Genomic DNA, 16,686 nt, shown 5'->3' with positions numbered 1-16,686 from the left:
AAAGCTACTAACAGTTTGTCAACTGACCAAATATAGAAAACGTTCTGCTGATCATTTTTGTAGTTGATAACTTTTCCATAACTCTTTTAGCTTTCGAAAAAAGTTCTTTCGAAGGTAACCGGCTAAAATACAGTGAAGCTACAGTACCCTTTCCTCAACTTCCACAACCAGTCAGATCATTAAAAACACCTTCTGAAATCTCCAATTTCCGATAAAAAATATTTGCAATGTACTCTCAATAACCACTAGACGAAAAGTGCAAATTTGATACTAGAAAAACTAGAAAAAGTTCAGAATAACAGATCCAGTGGGTAACTAAAATGACGTGAGTTAATGGGAGATAATATCCAATTTTATTGCAGAGAACGAAGCTGTATAGAAAGCGCAAAACAAACAAAAAGAGAGAGATTATTTCTTTTTCATATTAGTTTTTTCAATTTCGTGAGAAAATGAGGATTTGAAAAATGGAATTTGGTGAAATGTTATATGGAAATTGTAGTATAATCGTTGAGAACGAGCATTCTGAATTTCAGATTTTCAGCTGTTCTAAATAATTATATAGAAAACTGAGTCATCTGCTCGATTCTGATTTGATATTTCTCTGAAAATCTGAATACAAAGAATAATTTTTTCATGGGGACTGGCAGAGTGGGCGTTGCAGTTCGAAATTGAATTCTTCTAATTTCACATATTAGATTTGTGCCGTGACTAAACAAAAAAAGAGCTCGTTGAACACGGAAAAGAGCAGAATGAGAGCAGGGAAAAGAGGAAAAACGAAGAGCTCCGGAAGGAAATTCGAACTGAAATATTTCTTGTTGAAGGACGCGACGTCGAGCAGCATACTCCAAGTGACGTCATCGTAGTGAAATGACATATTGCAAGTGGAGAGGAAGCTCTCGTCACTTTCTAAGTTGATATGAATCGAAAAGATTTATGTTTCTTATATAAAAACAAAAGTTTATAAATAGAAACGTTTGATCTTTTTCGTGCAAATGCTCAATCTGAAATTCCATCTCTGAAAAGAAGATAAAGTGTGGGTTGATTGAAAAGAAATACATATAATCTCTCTTCCTTCCTTTTCACTTCATTGCATTCATCTCATCGTAATCCATGTACATATACATGATATCAGCAGCTCACTCGTGTGCACATGGCCACGGTGATTTTTTATGTACATTTCCCGTTGACAATTTTTCGCCCCATGGTGCGCAGAAAAATGGGCGGGGCTAAGGATGTAACCCCGCGGCACAGAAAAATGAGGTTAATAAATTGCAGTGAAGTGCAGAGAAAGTTTAATGAAAAGTGTTCGTTTGGAAACAAAAACATGGTAGATAAGTCAAAAATTGCTCGAAAAACGTATTTATGTTATCAAACCAGAAAGTTTCAAGTGAAAAACATCTAAAATTTGACGTTTCAACTGTCTTCATCCGTTTTCCGGCGAAGAGAAGCGTAAAAAGTGCAATCCAGTGATCAATCTCCCTCGTTTCTAACTTTTTCAAGGCATCTAAGAGATAATCTGATAAATTAAACGTTGTAAACTCCTATTTGAAACATTTACAATCACACAAGAGACACCGTACAAATCGGAAAGAATGTTGGATCGGGAAGAAGCAAATTGGGAAGTGACGAATCGCGAATAACACTTTTTCGCAAGTTCCAGTGTTTGAAAGGAACGAAAAGTTGATAATTTTTTGTGTAGTTTAGTTATTTAGCTTACAAATGGTGTGTTTTCATGTTATTGAACTGATTTTATGAAAATTTGCTTCGCGACGATGATATTTCGTGTGAAGTTCAAAGTTGTCATCAAAGACAGGTAAAAACACGATTAAAAGTGACAATAAATACACAATACACTTTCAAATGACAGTTTTTTTCATTTCCGACACTGAAATTTAGAAAAAAACGTTATTCTCGACTCGTCACTTCCCGATTTGCTTCTTCCAGATCTTGTTTCTTGCCGATTGAAAATCTCCTTAATTCTCTATAAAACGACTGGAAATGCTCACCGTCGTTTGAAACATACTATGGTTCATTTCAATATCGCTGAATCCACTCTCTGGACGACTTACATGACTTCAAAGTTTCCATTTTTAGTACTGAAATCTCACTAAAATCTGAATAACTTTTTTCACAGAATCGTTCTGCAAAATTCGAATAAAATTTTGAAATCAGTACAAAATTTCCATTCTTGTGATACATGTCTTGACCCATAACTCCATCTCGATTCGTGATATTTCCCTAATTAAATTAGAAGATGTGCTTCTTCGTGAGCTTTCTCAAATCTAGGCCATCGTCATTTTAAAAACTAGGCCATCAGGAATTTTTAATTTCAACAAACTCCCGTTTTCTATAAGAAAACGAATCGGAAACTATCCCAATTTTTTTCTACAAAAACTAGATCGAAAAAAAAAATTTTCATGAAAGCGTTTTTTTTAATTCATGGATTCAGTTTTTTTAAAAACCTCTTCAAAGTTTGTGGAAGAGAAAATAACACTGACGAAAATCACTTCAACAAACTCCCGTTTTCTATACGAAGGAGGCCTTAAAACGGCAGGAATTTTTTTCTACAAAAACTAGATCGAAAAAAATTAATCTCATGAGGCCGTTTTTTTTCAATTTCGATTTCTATTTTTTTATATAGCTGATTAAAAATTATGGCAGAGAAAATTACACTGCGTTGTCTGGCGGAGCGCACTTCCCTCACGGGGTCGTGACCTAGCGAGAAGCAGAAATATGGAAGAGAAACCCAAATTTAATGTACAGAAAAAATCACCGTGATATGGCCACCGCCCTCGTCATAGTCCGACGGAGCGCGTTTGCTGCCTCCCAGACGCCAACCGGTTCTTGTCATCGCCACTCTCTCACTCTATCTTTCTCTCTTTTTTCTTTCTATCAAATCTAGTTTCCCTCACTTTCACTCGTCGCATACCTCTTATTTTCACTCTAATTATATTAAACTTTTGTCGAAAATCACCTTCTTTCGAGCTCCATTTCGTTTCGCAACTCGTTTTGTTTCAGAACCAGAGTAGTCAGCCAGAATATGCTATTCGACGATGAATGGGTCAAAGCGGAACCAATTGTGAACGCACTTCTTCATCAAAAGGTTTGTCGCGAAAGTTCTCCAGCTAAAAAACATGAATCGAAAGATTTTTCAGTCTGTGACACCGGCGGAATGGCAAGATCTCTTCTTCTACGTGTACAAAATCACTTCTTGGGTCGAAGATGGACCTCAACGGTTACGGGATATTCTCACACGTGAAATAAACGGATACGTTCAGGAAGCAAGTGAAGTAAGTTTTGAAATGCTTCATTTTTATGCTCAATGATTTATTCCAGAAAATTAGAAAATTGAAATCGGATGAGAGTCTTCTGAATGGATACATCAAAGAATGGAATCGATTCTATCGGCAATCCAGTATTTTGCCGCTTCCATTCAAGGTTTTTGTGAAATTCACTTGAAGAATGTGCTTAAATTCTCAATATTTTCAGAAACTCGACGATAACAGAGTAAAAAGTTCAGAACAACATTTTGAACCAATTCGAGTAGTGATGCTTGACAAATGGAATGAAGTCATATTCTCAAAAATCTCCGACAGTTTACTGATTGAAGCACTTCGTCTTGTCAAAGAGGAACGGGATGGAAATATTGTTAATGCCGATAACGTCATCGGAATTCGCGAGAGTTTCGGTTCGATTTTTTGCACTAAAATTATAAAATATAAAAACTTGATAATTTTCAGTTGGATTGAACAACCAATTCGGGGAGGAGCTCCTCGTGTACCAAAAAACATTTGAGAAACAATTCATCGAGCAGACCTCAGAATATTACAGCAAAATCTGCGGAAAAGTAATTTTTCTTTGTTCAGATATAAAACAAAACTAAATTATTCATTTTAGCTGCTTAGCGAGCTCGGAGTGCTCGAATATATGGTATACGCTGACAAAAAGTTGGATGAAGAACAACAGAGAGCACAGAAATATCTCGAAATGAGCTCTCCATCATCGATTCGTCACATGGAAGCAGCGGTAATCGCATTGGTTGAAAACTTTGAAGATACCATTCTCGCCGAATGCTCAAGACTCATCGCTGAAAGAGATGTTGAACGATTACAGCGTCTTTATCGCTTGATTCGTCGCACCCGTACCGGAATCGACACTGTTCTCAAATGTATCGATGCTCATATCCGAACAGAAGGACTGAATGACATGAAGAACAATGCAGATAGTCTCGCAACGGTATCGGTTTTTTTGTTGTCAGCCTATAGATATAATAAAAATTCCAGGACCCTGAAAAATACGTTCAACAGCTTCTCATAATGTTCGACAAGTTCTCCGCATTAGTTCGTGAAGGGTTCTGCGACGACGCGCGTCTTCTTACTGCTCGTGATAAAGCTTTCCGAGCGGTTGTCAATGATTCGTCGATATTCAAAACCGAAATGATGAATAAGAAAGGTCGTTCATTTGCCGTTGAGTCAAAATGCGCCGAGTTGCTTGCAAATTATTGTGATTTGCTTCTGAGAAAGACGCAATTGAGCAAGAAGTTGACATCGGAGGAGATTGATGAGAAGCTTAATCAAGTGGTACGTGTTTGTGTATCGCTCGTTGATGCAAAGAGCCGTTTTTGGTGTCGATTTACGGACACTCGTAAATCGACACGATAATGGCTCTTTGCGCAAAGCAACTTTTCAATGCTAATTTTTAAAAGTTCTCAACAATCTTTGGCTACTTGACAGAAAGAAGCTTGCGTTTCAAAAAATGAACAATCAATTTTCAGCTTCTCGTATTAAAATATGTCGAGAACAAGGACGTTTTCATGCGATTCCACCGAGCTCATCTCTCTCGTCGCTTGATTCTCGAAATGAGCGCCGATCAGGAGAAAGAAGAAATGATGGTGACAAAACTGAGAGAATGCGGAATGCCGTCAGACGCGGTGAACAAATTGTCGAGAATGTTGCAGGATATTGAGCTGAATAAGGTGAGAACACCGTCATTCGTGTCAAAGTTATTTATTTTTTCGCAGGATATGAATGCATCGTTCAAGAAAGCGCTGACGGGAACCAATAATAACAAATCTGTCGCTGGTATTATCCTAATATTTTAGGTGTAATGTTTATAATAATTTTCAGATTCAATAAATCTGAAAGTACTCAATGGTGGAGCTTGGGGACGCGGTGGCTCCGAAAAGATTCGATTCTCACTTCCGAGAGAACTTGAAGATTTTGTTCCCGAGGTATTCAATAAAGTGTTTGATTTTCACTGAATTATTGTAATATCAGATGGAAGCTTTCTACAAAAAACAACACAATGGCCGCAAGCTTTGTTGGATGCATCACTGGAGCAGTGGAACGGTTGGATCTGTTATTATCTTACACTAGTTTGCAACTTTCATATTTTCAGATGGTATTCGGAACTGGAAGTGGTGGCCGTTTCGATCTGGAAATCACTACATTCCAAATGGCAGTTCTTTTCTGTTTCAATGATAGAGCTAATGATAAAATCTCGTTGGAAACTCTTCGATTAGCAACAGAGTTGCCTGATGCAGAACTTATGCGAACTTTATTGGTATTTAAACAGAATCTTAGTTGGAAAAACTATATTCTCTCCTTTTAGTCTCTCGTCGCCTACCCAAAAATGCGTTCTCAAATTCTCCTTTGCGATGTGCCGTCTCAAAATATCACGTTCCGAGACTTCACTGATTCAACCAATTTCTATATCAATCACAACTTTCATTTGATTAAAAATGGAAAGCCACAACAACGTGGAAAAGTGAATCTGATCGGACGTCTTCAATTATCATTGGAAGCAAATGCTGAAAAAGAACACGAAAGTATTGTTGCACTGAGAGAATATCGTGTACAAGAGGGAATTGTGAAGATTTTGAAGACAAGAAAAACGACGACTCTCGCTCAGTTAACAATGGAGTTGGTAGAGATTTTGAAGCCGTTGTTCATTCCGAATCGGAAAATTATCAAAGAACAAATCGATTGGCTCATTGAGAATCAGTTAGTTTCATAATAACATTTTCAATTTTCATTTTGATGTTTTCAGATACATGGAGCGTCGTCCAGATGATATAAACACTTTTGTCTACCTCGCCTAAGCAATTATCAACTCGTTCTTTCATTTTGATGCAGTTTTCTTAGTATCTCATGTGAAATAGTCTTCCTGTTCGATCTAGCATGTTAACACCCAACAATAATCTTACCGTTGCTTCTTTTATTTCTTTTTTTCGTCCCGATTTACCTGTATTATAATGCCATTTTCCCCTTCTCTCTTATCTTCCCGTTGCTATGGGTCCCGGATACTTTGCTAACTTTTATCCCATTGTTTGTATTTTTCTCCTCACCATCTTTACATTTCGGACTAATACTGACTTTGAATTTAATGCACTTTTGCTTGAAATTATTATAAAAACGCGGAAATGCGATAATCTAGTGAACACTAATTGATCCCTTCAGACTATCAGCAAGTACACTCTGTTTCAACAAACGACTGAAGGCAGATGAGACTAATCGTCATCGCAACGATCTCCATCTAAAAGCAAAAAGGATAATGTGGAAATTGTCTGAAGTCTGTATGAAGTCTTTAAATTCCGAATTGTTTATAAAGACTCAATTTTCTTGACTTTTTTAATTCAAACACCTGAAACTTCATGCTTGAAAAAACTGATATAGAAACTATAATTTATTAGATCACTGAATAATTGCATTTACAGGTAGTTTTGATTTTTCGATCTTCTGGAATCTGATAAAACAATCATCGTTGTTACTGATGCATAGAATCATATTGGTGCCTTTCAACGAGTAAAACCATTCGCCAGTTGTGTCGGGTCCAAGTCTCCTGTACATCTCCTCTTCCTCATTAATTGTATCATATGAAAGCCCATAATCCTGGAGGGACGGGGATGTTGAGATTACCTGGAAAGTATAAATGAAGAAACCGTTTTTGCCTATTAACACCACCTTTTTCAGTTCCATTATTAAGTTTGGATCGATGGTGGCCACAGCACAGTGAATTGATCGAATGGAGTTAAAGGGGTGAATAGGCGCCGCCAGGTAAGGTCCAAATAAACTCAGTGTCTCAATAGAATCCAGTCCTTTCAAATCGAAACGGATATTTCGTTCCTCAGACCGAAAGTCCTCAATATCGATTGTCTTCACCTTTTTCATATTGATGTATGTAGACATTATATAGAGCTGCTCTTGTTTGATCCCGTCCAGTATCAGGTTATCTACTTCTAGGAGTTTTTTTCTTGATCCCATCATACATCTGAGGCGTTCGAGATGCTCTTCGATTCTTGCATGACGTGTATCTTTGTTCAATTTACGAAGATGGAATACTCCGTGGCCGTCTTTCTCAAGTTGATGACCACACTTAGAGCAAATTGTATCTCCGGTGGTGTCATTGAAGTACTCATCAAATTGTGTGTCTTGGAATACATTAAAGTAACTTTCTTCGAGAGTGAACGAAGTCAATGGTGTCTTCTGGTTCACAAAAATAGGCTCCAATATCTTCCAGAACGATGCTCCGATTTCCTCATTCTTAATCAACATTGTCTTTCGAGCATCTCGTTTATCCCATTGTATTAGTGTATCGTCTCCACATTTTGCCAATATTAATTTAATTTTTGAACCGTCCGTTGAATCTATATAGGTTCTAATGGAGGATCGATAGTATGCCAAGTAGATTGACTCCACTCCATAATCCGGGTTCACTTTTTCAATACGGTCACGGAGATAGCGACACACTTTTCGAAGTTGGATGCTGTAAAATGATACAAGCTTATTTGATCTCATTTTTGATAGCTTTCGCTCAATCTGCAGAAATTGGAGAGACCAAACTTACAGAGCAAGGAATCCAACGTTGTCGAGGATCCTTCTTTCCACCAAGTCCGGCATGGTCAGAAGTCCTGTTTGCATGAGCCCGACATCAACTTGTTCTGGTTCGAATGAAGTCATTTGTTGCAATATTCTGTTATCTGAAAACATGTTATAATTTAGTTTTTAGCCAGGAAAAACTCACTCGAAAAGGAATGGGAGAAGTGATGCACCCCTTGTAAAAAATAAAAGTGAATTTCACAAAACGGAATTAATGGTTGTATATTTAAAGTAGAGCGGCTCATGTCACGTTCAAGAATGGAAAACTATTCGTGTGGAGTAAACGAGCATTTGAGAAAAAGGATCACGTCAGATACAGTTTTCGTAATCTTTTTCAGGAAATCCAAAACATTTTGAACAAGAAACCCACTATTATCATTTCTCTACCGAACTGGAAGAGCTAGCCATTTCTTTTCAAATTCATGTTTCACTGACTTTCCGGATGTGTAGGAATTTCAATCCACGTGTAAATCAGAGAAAGCGAAAACTGCTATAACTACCCAATATCTTCCGAATAATTGATTTGCTTTCTTGAAAACTTAAACCAGAAGAGCCGATTTAGAAATCTGAGCAATCACGAAACCAGCTTATTTAATCAAATGAATTATTGTTAGTCCCAGTTTCAAAACATCTGTGTTTTATTATCTTTTCCAACCAAATCGGTGGGAATTTTTAATCGTTCTAAAAATGCAAATAGAACATTGAAAAGAAAACGAATTTTGATTCGAACTGAAACTGAAACTTAACTCAAATGTTTCAACTATTGTATTGAGGTATCAGAGTTGTCACTTTCAAAGTATGGGCAAACGCTTCCATTTCAGCGTCTTTTTTTCGATTTTGAGTTACTGTAGCCACAGTAATTTTTAGAAAATATTTGTTGTGTTATAAGAAATGTTTGTGACCATGTTAATGACCACCATTTTTAGATCACTCCACTATCGATTCAACCAGTCTCCATGATTCAGACAATCATGAATTGTTCTATCAATTCCTTTAAGTCTCACCATCTTTACTTTCAAACTGATACTGACACCGATGCACTTTTTTTGGAAATTATTTTAAAAACGTGATGTTTGTACAGATGCCACCTCATAGCAGACAATGTAAAAACAGTGAAAACAAGCAGGAACATGTAAAAATATTATGGAGTAAAGGTCGATAAAGGAGTATAAAAAGGTGAAAAAATTTAGGAGAATATCTGAAAAATGAGATCCTCTCTGAATATTGTCCTCTTTATTGTGGCGGTGGAGGCTCAGATGGAGCAATTGAAGCTAGATTTGGTATAGTTTTTTAACTGTTTTGGGCATCTGAAGTTCTCGAGTTCATTGCTCGGCCTAGTCACAATAATTTTCTTTGCATTTCTAACCTTATTTACAGAACCCAATTCACCAACTATGTCAACCGTGCATTTTCGCTGCAACTGCTGTCAAAAACACGAACAAATCACCAACTGTCAAAGAAGTATGTCGTCAGAACAAAATGTTACAACTTCCGCTTCTTTCAGGCAGAAAAGAAGACATGTAACACATTTCTGAAGAATGATTTGGTCTGTAATGGAGCCGTTGAAGTTGCTGGAATCTATTTGAATTGGACACCCGCTGAGAAGATATGCGAGAATTTCAGAATGTGTTCGACTCTTTTTGATGGGAAAAAGAAGTTTCGGGCACCGGTGAGAGAGGGGAAGAGACCGGATGAGTTGGCGATGAGAGTTCTGAAAGTAAGTCTGAAATTTCGATTGAGCGAGGTTTCTTTTCAATGGAAAACAAAACTAAATTAAGTGTATTCAGGTCTTTGAAAACGATGAGTTCCCAATGCAACGCTTCTCGCGACAAGCTGATCCAGTGAATTATTTGAATTTCGAGCAAATTCAAAGTTTTGAGAAATGTAAGTAGAGCGCATTTTCTGACAGTGTCAATCAATAAATAATTACAGTACTTCGAGAGCACAACACGGAGATCAGCAATGCCCTTATCAACTTCTTAACTAAATTCCAAGCTGCTTTGAATCTATATTTAAATGAAAACAGAAAATAAAATATCGGTGTTATTTATCGGAACATGTCTTCAAACTTAGAAAACAGAAACATGATGAGTTCAATAAAAAGTGAGAGAGAGAGAGAGAATTAGAATCAGAAAGAAATAGCCCAATTACACTCCAAATCCATCCGTGAACCAATCGATAACGGACGACGTCGATGGAATTGAGAATCCCCTTTTTGGATACTTTTGATATAACAATCCATGATGGTTTGGGTGATCGAGATGGGTTGAATCGATGGGGGAGGAATGATTCTTGTTCGACGGAAGAAGGCAGTGTCCGGAAGAGTATGGTACGGAGGCGGAAGGTTGATGAATCCTGGAAATCAGAATTTCAGATGGTGGGAACTGGTTTAAGTCTGTACAAACAGTAGGGACAAACTACAGTACCCAAACGGAGCCGCGAAACGTGAAGCTAATGAGAATACTGTCAATCTAAGTTGTTCTAAAGGTAGTGGTTCCCATCCTTGTCTGTTTTGAAGCGGCTAATTTTTATTCGAAATAAGTTTTCCTAGTTTCGCAACCCTAAAACGTTTTGCAACTATGCATGTATTATCTTTTTTCTAGAACGGTGCCAAAATTTTGTCGACTCATTCAGAACAATCTAGATGGTATAGTTGCAAAACTTCATAGTTCTGAAGCGTCTTGCACGATTTACAATAGAAATTCCGAAGAATTATTTTATTCAGGAAAGGTCACGTCCCTCCAACTTTTTAAAACATGTTTTCTCTTTCTCCCGCGATTCCCTTTCACGCGCCAACCGCACCCCATCCCTTCTGATAACAAAACCCAAAAAATGTCGAACACACCAGAAGTGCTCTGAGCAGGGTAAAACGAAAAAGGAGTGATTGTCACTGAAGAATCACAACTATCGGCGTTTGGTGAAGAAGATGAACTGTATGATCTGGAGAGGGAAAGTGAGGAAAATGAGGAGAACGATTGAGTGGAATCGGAGAAAATCGAGGTTTGAGACATCTGGAAATAATCTTTTTGAGATAAGGAAATATGAATGAAAAGCTGAAGACGTGGGGATTCAGAATCTGCTTTTAAATGTTTCCCAACGTAAAAGTTGGCAGAGATAGATAGCCACAAAGGTGAGAAGTATAACTCGGCTCATTTTCACTCTAGACAAAATCTGAAAACAGATTCGGAATCCCCACGACTTCAGATCTCATAGAGAAAACTCACCGAAGAGTTGTGCTGCACGAAATTCGTGAAAATGCTGTTCAACTCGTCCACCGTTACTCCTTTCCCAGCCAAATTCGTGGATTCCGCAGGATGCTCCATACACTTTTTCCATTCTTCTGGTCTACAAATCGTCCAAATGAACTGTTTGACAAATAGGATTCCACTGGTTAATTTCAAAAGTTTTGACACAATTTTTCGAGCTGAGAATTCAGATGACTTTTGAAACGTGACAAATGCCTGACATGAATCCATTGTGCACAATTGAACGGAACGAACTGATCCGTATCTGAAAGTGGGCGGAGCTTTGGAATAGAAGATTAAAACCTGAAACTAACTTGGCCAATTCCCTTTTCACATCCTCTACAGTAACCTTCTCGCCTTGTGAAAAATTAATGATAACCGCATTTCTCGGATCCTTTTTCTCTTTCTTCTTCTGATAATAATGTGATGAGTTCTTACTAGTCGGGTGCTCTGGAATTTTCTTTTTTCTTTTTTTAAAACTGAAATTTGTTTTTTTGAAAATGAAAAAAAAATAAACCTGAGTAGATTGTTGATGAGTTCTTGCGGCTTACTGCCATCGGGGAGAAATCGAGAAATGAAATCGAGAGAAACGTTTATTTTTGACCGTGAAGGAAAAATGCGAGAAAAGAAATGAATTAATTGATGCCATCGGAGTCAGGATTTCGGTCGGTTTGCATGGTTATTTACAGGCTGGGACAGGCCGGACACCGGCACGGCCATAGCCCGAAAACCAGGGCAAGTGACCATGATACTTTGTTTTTTTAGTAAGAGAAGTGGAGCAACCCGTGCAAAAAAACAGGGAATTGGGAGACTGAAAAGTACGCTCTATTGATTAAAACATTGAAGAGTTGTCATTAGAGCGCACTTACCAGATCACCTATAGATATGATAAGTAGATAATTTACAACAAAAATTCAGTATAAAGAATTGCGAGAAGTGAGAAAATTGGTAGTTTCAAAGAACTATCCGAGGACTTTGTGTACTTTGAGAGACAGCTGTAGTAGCGTGGATAGTCGGCGTATTCCATGGAGCACAGTTGGGCGCCTCTGAAAATGTTTCACATGAAAATCTAGCTCTGGAGCGCGTTTGCTCACCTATATTCTTGCACCGGCATCACTGGATTCCAGTATGCAGTATTATAATCGATATATTTCATAAACAGTTTGTCGTCAGTTTTCATTTTCTCAAGAACATCTGACATGGTACTTGGTGTGATATCTCTGAAATTTTAAAGTGGATTTTTAAAGAATTTCGAGTTAACCCGAACCCAGTGATTCCATAAACGTCTTTGAAGGAGTACTCAAAGACGAATGGCGTTGATGCGTTCTTATTGAGCTCGTCGAGATTTATGTAGTAGGTTCTGAAGTCAAGAGTCATAGAATTTCAGAACTTGAGGATTCAAAACTCACTTAATATCCTCAATCTTACTATACACATCCGTCTCATAGACTCTGAAAGTCGGATTATTTGCTCCAGCTCCTGGAAGATCCGAGAACCATGGAGTGACTGCAGGAGACATATAAGCCAATTGAACCACATTCTCGAGAGGATCTTTGATCAAATGGAAAGTGTCGGTGTGGTGATGTCCGAAGATCATCCAGCCGATAGAGTTGGCGTAACGGATAGTCAAATTGAGGAATCGTTCGTTGTATTCGTCGCGGAACCAAGTGATGTTAGGCGATTTTTCGAATACTGGAAGTTGGTGATTTATTGGAAAAGGACGTTGTTCATTTCTTTAAGAATCCACGAGTAACCGACTTACCTCCTGGCGCAATATGTGCAATGATATGAACCAGTGAAGTACAATTATCAGAAATTCTATTCGGACATTTCTCAGCTTTCGCCAACTCTGTCTCCAAAAATGCGAATTGATCTGCTGGATCCGCCTTATTCGTGAAATTCACATAAGCTTTATTAGCACTGTAGTATAAATTTGTGTTGAGAACCACTGCGGTGGCATTCGGAAGACGATACTTATAGTAGCCGCCTTGCAAGAATGTGGCCTGAAATTATCATTTTGAGTTTCAGAATTAGTCTTCTAGATACAAAACCTTATTCTCATCTCCCAATTTTCCTTTCCACAATTCCCAAGTTTTTGTGTAGAGACTTGAATCCGACTCGAAGCCGTTCGAGGGAGCATAGTCATGGTTTCCAAATGTTGGGAGAATAGTTTGATTTGGGAATCTGAAGTATTTCTTTTTGAAATAATTATATTATCAACTTTTTTGGTTCCTGTTTCTGACTGTCACAAATATTTTTTCTCCCTACCATTACGTAAAGAAGACCAAGAAGCATCACATATGTATACTTTTGATAAGAGAGAAAGGATTAGAGTGACAAATCGCTTTAATTTTGGAAACCGGAGGAGAAAAAAGTAAAAAGAAAGGAAGACAGAAAGTGAAAGTGGCTTACCTGGAGAAAAGGAGCGAGGTGGTTTGATTGACCGCGTCGAGCACAACTGAAAAAAAAAGAGGGGAATCAGTCATGAGTTAGAGGAAGTAATGTGACGAAAGAACACAGTAATAGTCAAGAATGTTGTCTTTTTGCTGTGTTTTATTGTGTGAGAGCACAGAGAAGAGATCTCAAAAAGTTGTTTACTACAAAAATGAATGTCGAAATTCGATCTACTTGCTCAGAACTTTTCAAAGCTAAATAACATAACTGGTTATAGGAACCAATTAGAGCAAATCTAGTCAAATTATTTTTGTGTATCTGTGAAAACTTGGACTGAAATCTTTACGGAAATTTAGTATAAGAAGAGCTGGCCTAGCATGATGTGCTGCTTCAAAACGTTTCAGAAAGGTCAGACAATCTAGACTCTCTGTCTCTCACAATTTCAGCTACTGATTTTCAAAGTTGTATATCTCAAAAACTAGGAAATCTATGAAAAAGTTGAAAATGCAGATCTAGATTTGATTTATTCTATTTATTCTATTTCAAAATTGGGAAGCACACACATTTGGGACACCGTTACAGTATCTCTTTTGCAGACTTCTGCAGAAACATGAAACAGTTATCCAACTTTTAGAGGTTTTTCAAGATACTAGTTTCAGTAAAATGTGCAATTTCCATATATTTGTTTTAATGAAAATGTGTACCTTCCCATCCGTATCCATCAATATGTGCCACGTTGTCTCCTGTCCAAATGATGAGATCCGGGTTTGGGAATAGACGAGCTGACTCATCGATAGCATGTTGAATAAGTGGCTGAATCTCTAGTTTATCATTATGTTCTAAAATTCAACCTACTCACCTTTGGTGCATCACACATATAATCCCCAAATGGTCCGAGAGTCTTATTCCTCTTTTGCCCATCATCATGACACATTTTCTGATTGTCTCCATTGATAGAGTACTCGATATCTAGATGGAAATCTGCCAGATGAAGGACTTGATAGGCTGCAGATTTGTGTGGAAGAGCCAGGAATAGCAGGTACATCAACAAGTTTGGCCACATTATGAAGAGGCAGCTGGAATTGTTTTTGAAGAATGGAATGGAACGAAATGGATGGAATCAAAAGAAGATAGTATAAACATTCAATCGATTTGAGATGAATCAGAGGGGTCTGTGTAGTATAAACAAAAACAGAAGCATTGAATGCCTGCAAAGAAACATTTCGAAAAGAAAAAAAAGAAGGTGGAGTAGAAGAGAAGAAGAAAAAAGAAGGTGATAAACCTCTTGTAAACCATGCTCTTATTAACGACTTTCTTATCAAACATTGGCATCAAACCAGCTACTGAAAAGAGTATTCGAATCGAGGAGACGCAGAATTATTCAGAGTTGCGGAAGATTCTCCGAGGGTCATTGAATCGATGACACCACGTGGGAGAGTGGTGGAAAAGGGAAGTGATAAGAGGAGGGCACTGGACCGAGAAGGGCACGGGGACATGAAATACTTTTTCGAGAGGCGGGAGGAGTAGTTATCAGGAACTGTGTAATCAGAGGACACAAATTATGTAATAAATTATTATTTGGGGGGATGCAAAACGATGACAAATGTAACAATTTTCTAGAAGCTCCGATAGCAGGTAGCAACTTGCTTCAGAATTTAGAAAAAAATCAATAAATTCAGTTCTGGGCTAACGGGACATCAAATTTGTCGCATTGGAGAATGTGTCATGATGTTAAGGATGACTTAATTGTTTTGAATTTTGAATTCTTCCTTTTTAAAGCTGAGAGCTTTTTGGTAGCTTCCTCGTTATTTTTTAAATAGACGTCTTCTCAGATGATTTGCCTATTCCTATGGAGTACAGAGTGCAGAGAAAGAGAGTGTCTCGTTTCTCTGCGTCTCCTTGACATGTAGACTTACTGTTTTAGAAATCATTTCCATATAACTTTTCTAACAACAAATCGAAATTTCCAGAAAAATGTTTTTCTAAAAATAGTACATTGCACCTGAAATTATCGAACTTTAATAGTCTGCCGGAATACCAAAACATGCCAAAACGCTTTGAAAATCAACGAGATTGCAGATAATATCTAGATCAGAGCTGTGCGGAAGTAAAATTTTTGAAAAGGGAAGAAGGAAGAAGGAAGAAGGAAATAAATTTTTCAAAACGGAAGAAGGAAGAAGGAAGAAAAAGTGAAAAAAGCCCGGAAGAAGGAAGAAGGAAGGAAGAAGGAAGGAAGAAAGAGTTGGGTTCCGAACCGGGAAGTCGGAAGTTAATTTTGAAAATGACAAGTTTGAGGAAACTTTTTTCTAGTCATCTCTGAAAACGAATTTTGATGTTGTTTCATACAAAATTTTGTCAAAAACCACCAAAATTCCGCCAAAATTCCGTCGACAATTACAAAATTTTAGTAAACTTTTCAACGGAAGAGGGAACAAGAAAGAAGGAAATGAAATTTTTGAAAAGGAAGAAGGAAGAAGGAAGAAGGAAGTGAAATTTTTAAAAAGGAAGAGGGAAGAAGGAAGACGGAAGTGAAAAAAGGCCCGGAAGAAGGAAGAAGGAAGTCGAAGGAAGGAATTCCGCACAGCTCTGATCTAGATCTTCTTTTCGGTAGTTTTTGATAGCTTTCATAGTTTTAGAGATCACTGTCTTCAAAGTTGAATACCTGGACTGATTAGAAAGAGAAAGCGCAGAGAAGCTAGAGTGTCAGATTTCTCTGAAATCTCTCGAAGTGGCACAGCATTCTAGGAAACCTGTTATACTGAATTCCAATGAAGATTTCAGTCCTTTATTCCAATGAAGATTTCAGACCCTCCAAAACTTTGCATTTTTCATTTAGGGTTTTATTCAGGGCATGGTGTTCTTGCAAATGGATTCAAATAGCTTTCTGCGAAGCAATTCCATCTGAAAATTGTTTCAGCGTCTTCAACATGTTCACACACTCAAGGTTTTTGCAGGTTGATTTCAAAAACCTTATTTTCTTTTCATTTTATTCCAAAAATCAACATTTCGAATTCTTGATCTCAAGTTCAAGAGTTCAACTATGTGGCTCGCCAACTCAAAAATGATTAACGAAATTGATAAAGAAGTAGATCGAACGAAATTATGAAAATGATTCGCAACTTTTCTTATTGACAGGTTTTTTTCCAGATTGTGATAGATAGCGCTTTGAT

The 16,686-nt window shown here is 37.6% G+C and overlaps 5 protein-coding genes across 5 annotated transcripts; 2 read left to right on the top strand and 3 right to left on the bottom strand.

The window, feature by feature from the left end:
* Positions 1-3,040: 3,040 nt before the first annotated feature.
* On the top strand, positions 3,041-6,100 carry GCK72_017604 (uncharacterized protein; the record flags this gene model as incomplete). Its single annotated transcript, XM_003112464.2, has 14 exons — positions 3,041-3,103; positions 3,156-3,290; positions 3,337-3,438; positions 3,490-3,688; positions 3,741-3,847; positions 3,898-4,236; positions 4,284-4,580; positions 4,775-4,975; positions 5,021-5,081; positions 5,127-5,230; positions 5,277-5,348; positions 5,398-5,562; positions 5,611-6,002; positions 6,049-6,100. 14 exons carry the CDS (start codon positions 3,041-3,043, stop codon positions 6,098-6,100), a joined length of 2,289 nt encoding a protein of 762 aa, XP_003112512.1.
* Positions 6,101-6,692: 592 nt separating this feature from the next.
* Positions 6,693-7,958, bottom strand: GCK72_017603 (uncharacterized protein; the record flags this gene model as incomplete). Its single annotated transcript, XM_053732161.1, has 3 exons — positions 6,693-6,917; positions 6,963-7,764; positions 7,846-7,958. The coding sequence occupies 3 exons, from the start codon at positions 7,956-7,958 to the stop codon at positions 6,693-6,695; spliced, it is 1,140 nt and encodes a 379-aa protein (XP_053581074.1).
* Positions 7,959-9,082: 1,124 nt separating this feature from the next.
* GCK72_017602 (uncharacterized protein) lies at positions 9,083-9,910 on the top strand (the record flags this gene model as incomplete). The annotated part of the gene is made up of 5 exons (XM_003112597.2): positions 9,083-9,157; positions 9,255-9,338; positions 9,382-9,594; positions 9,665-9,761; positions 9,810-9,910. 5 exons carry the CDS (start codon positions 9,083-9,085, stop codon positions 9,908-9,910), a joined length of 570 nt encoding a protein of 189 aa, XP_003112645.2.
* Positions 9,911-10,005: 95 nt separating this feature from the next.
* Positions 10,006-11,679, bottom strand: GCK72_017601 (uncharacterized protein; the record flags this gene model as incomplete). The annotated part of the gene is made up of 5 exons (XM_003112368.2): positions 10,006-10,232; positions 10,723-10,888; positions 11,102-11,387; positions 11,437-11,572; positions 11,640-11,679. The coding sequence occupies 5 exons, from the start codon at positions 11,677-11,679 to the stop codon at positions 10,006-10,008; spliced, it is 855 nt and encodes a 284-aa protein (XP_003112416.2).
* A 344-nt stretch (positions 11,680-12,023) lies between these two features.
* Positions 12,024-14,579, bottom strand: GCK72_017600 (uncharacterized protein; the record flags this gene model as incomplete). The annotated part of the gene is made up of 9 exons (XM_003112455.2): positions 12,024-12,168; positions 12,217-12,342; positions 12,390-12,482; positions 12,532-12,814; positions 12,885-13,125; positions 13,174-13,306; positions 13,535-13,580; positions 14,221-14,329; positions 14,376-14,579. The coding sequence occupies 9 exons, from the start codon at positions 14,577-14,579 to the stop codon at positions 12,024-12,026; spliced, it is 1,380 nt and encodes a 459-aa protein (XP_003112503.2).
* Between the last annotated feature and the right edge of the window lie 2,107 nt (positions 14,580-16,686).

The sequence above is a fragment of the Caenorhabditis remanei genome, chromosome V, assembly GCF_010183535.1.
Source record: "Caenorhabditis remanei strain PX506 chromosome V, whole genome shotgun sequence".
Lineage (NCBI taxonomy): Eukaryota > Metazoa > Nematoda > Chromadorea > Rhabditida > Rhabditidae > Caenorhabditis > Caenorhabditis remanei.
The sequence above is the reverse complement of the archived record's forward strand: the minus strand, read 5'-3'. Positions and strand labels throughout refer to the sequence as shown.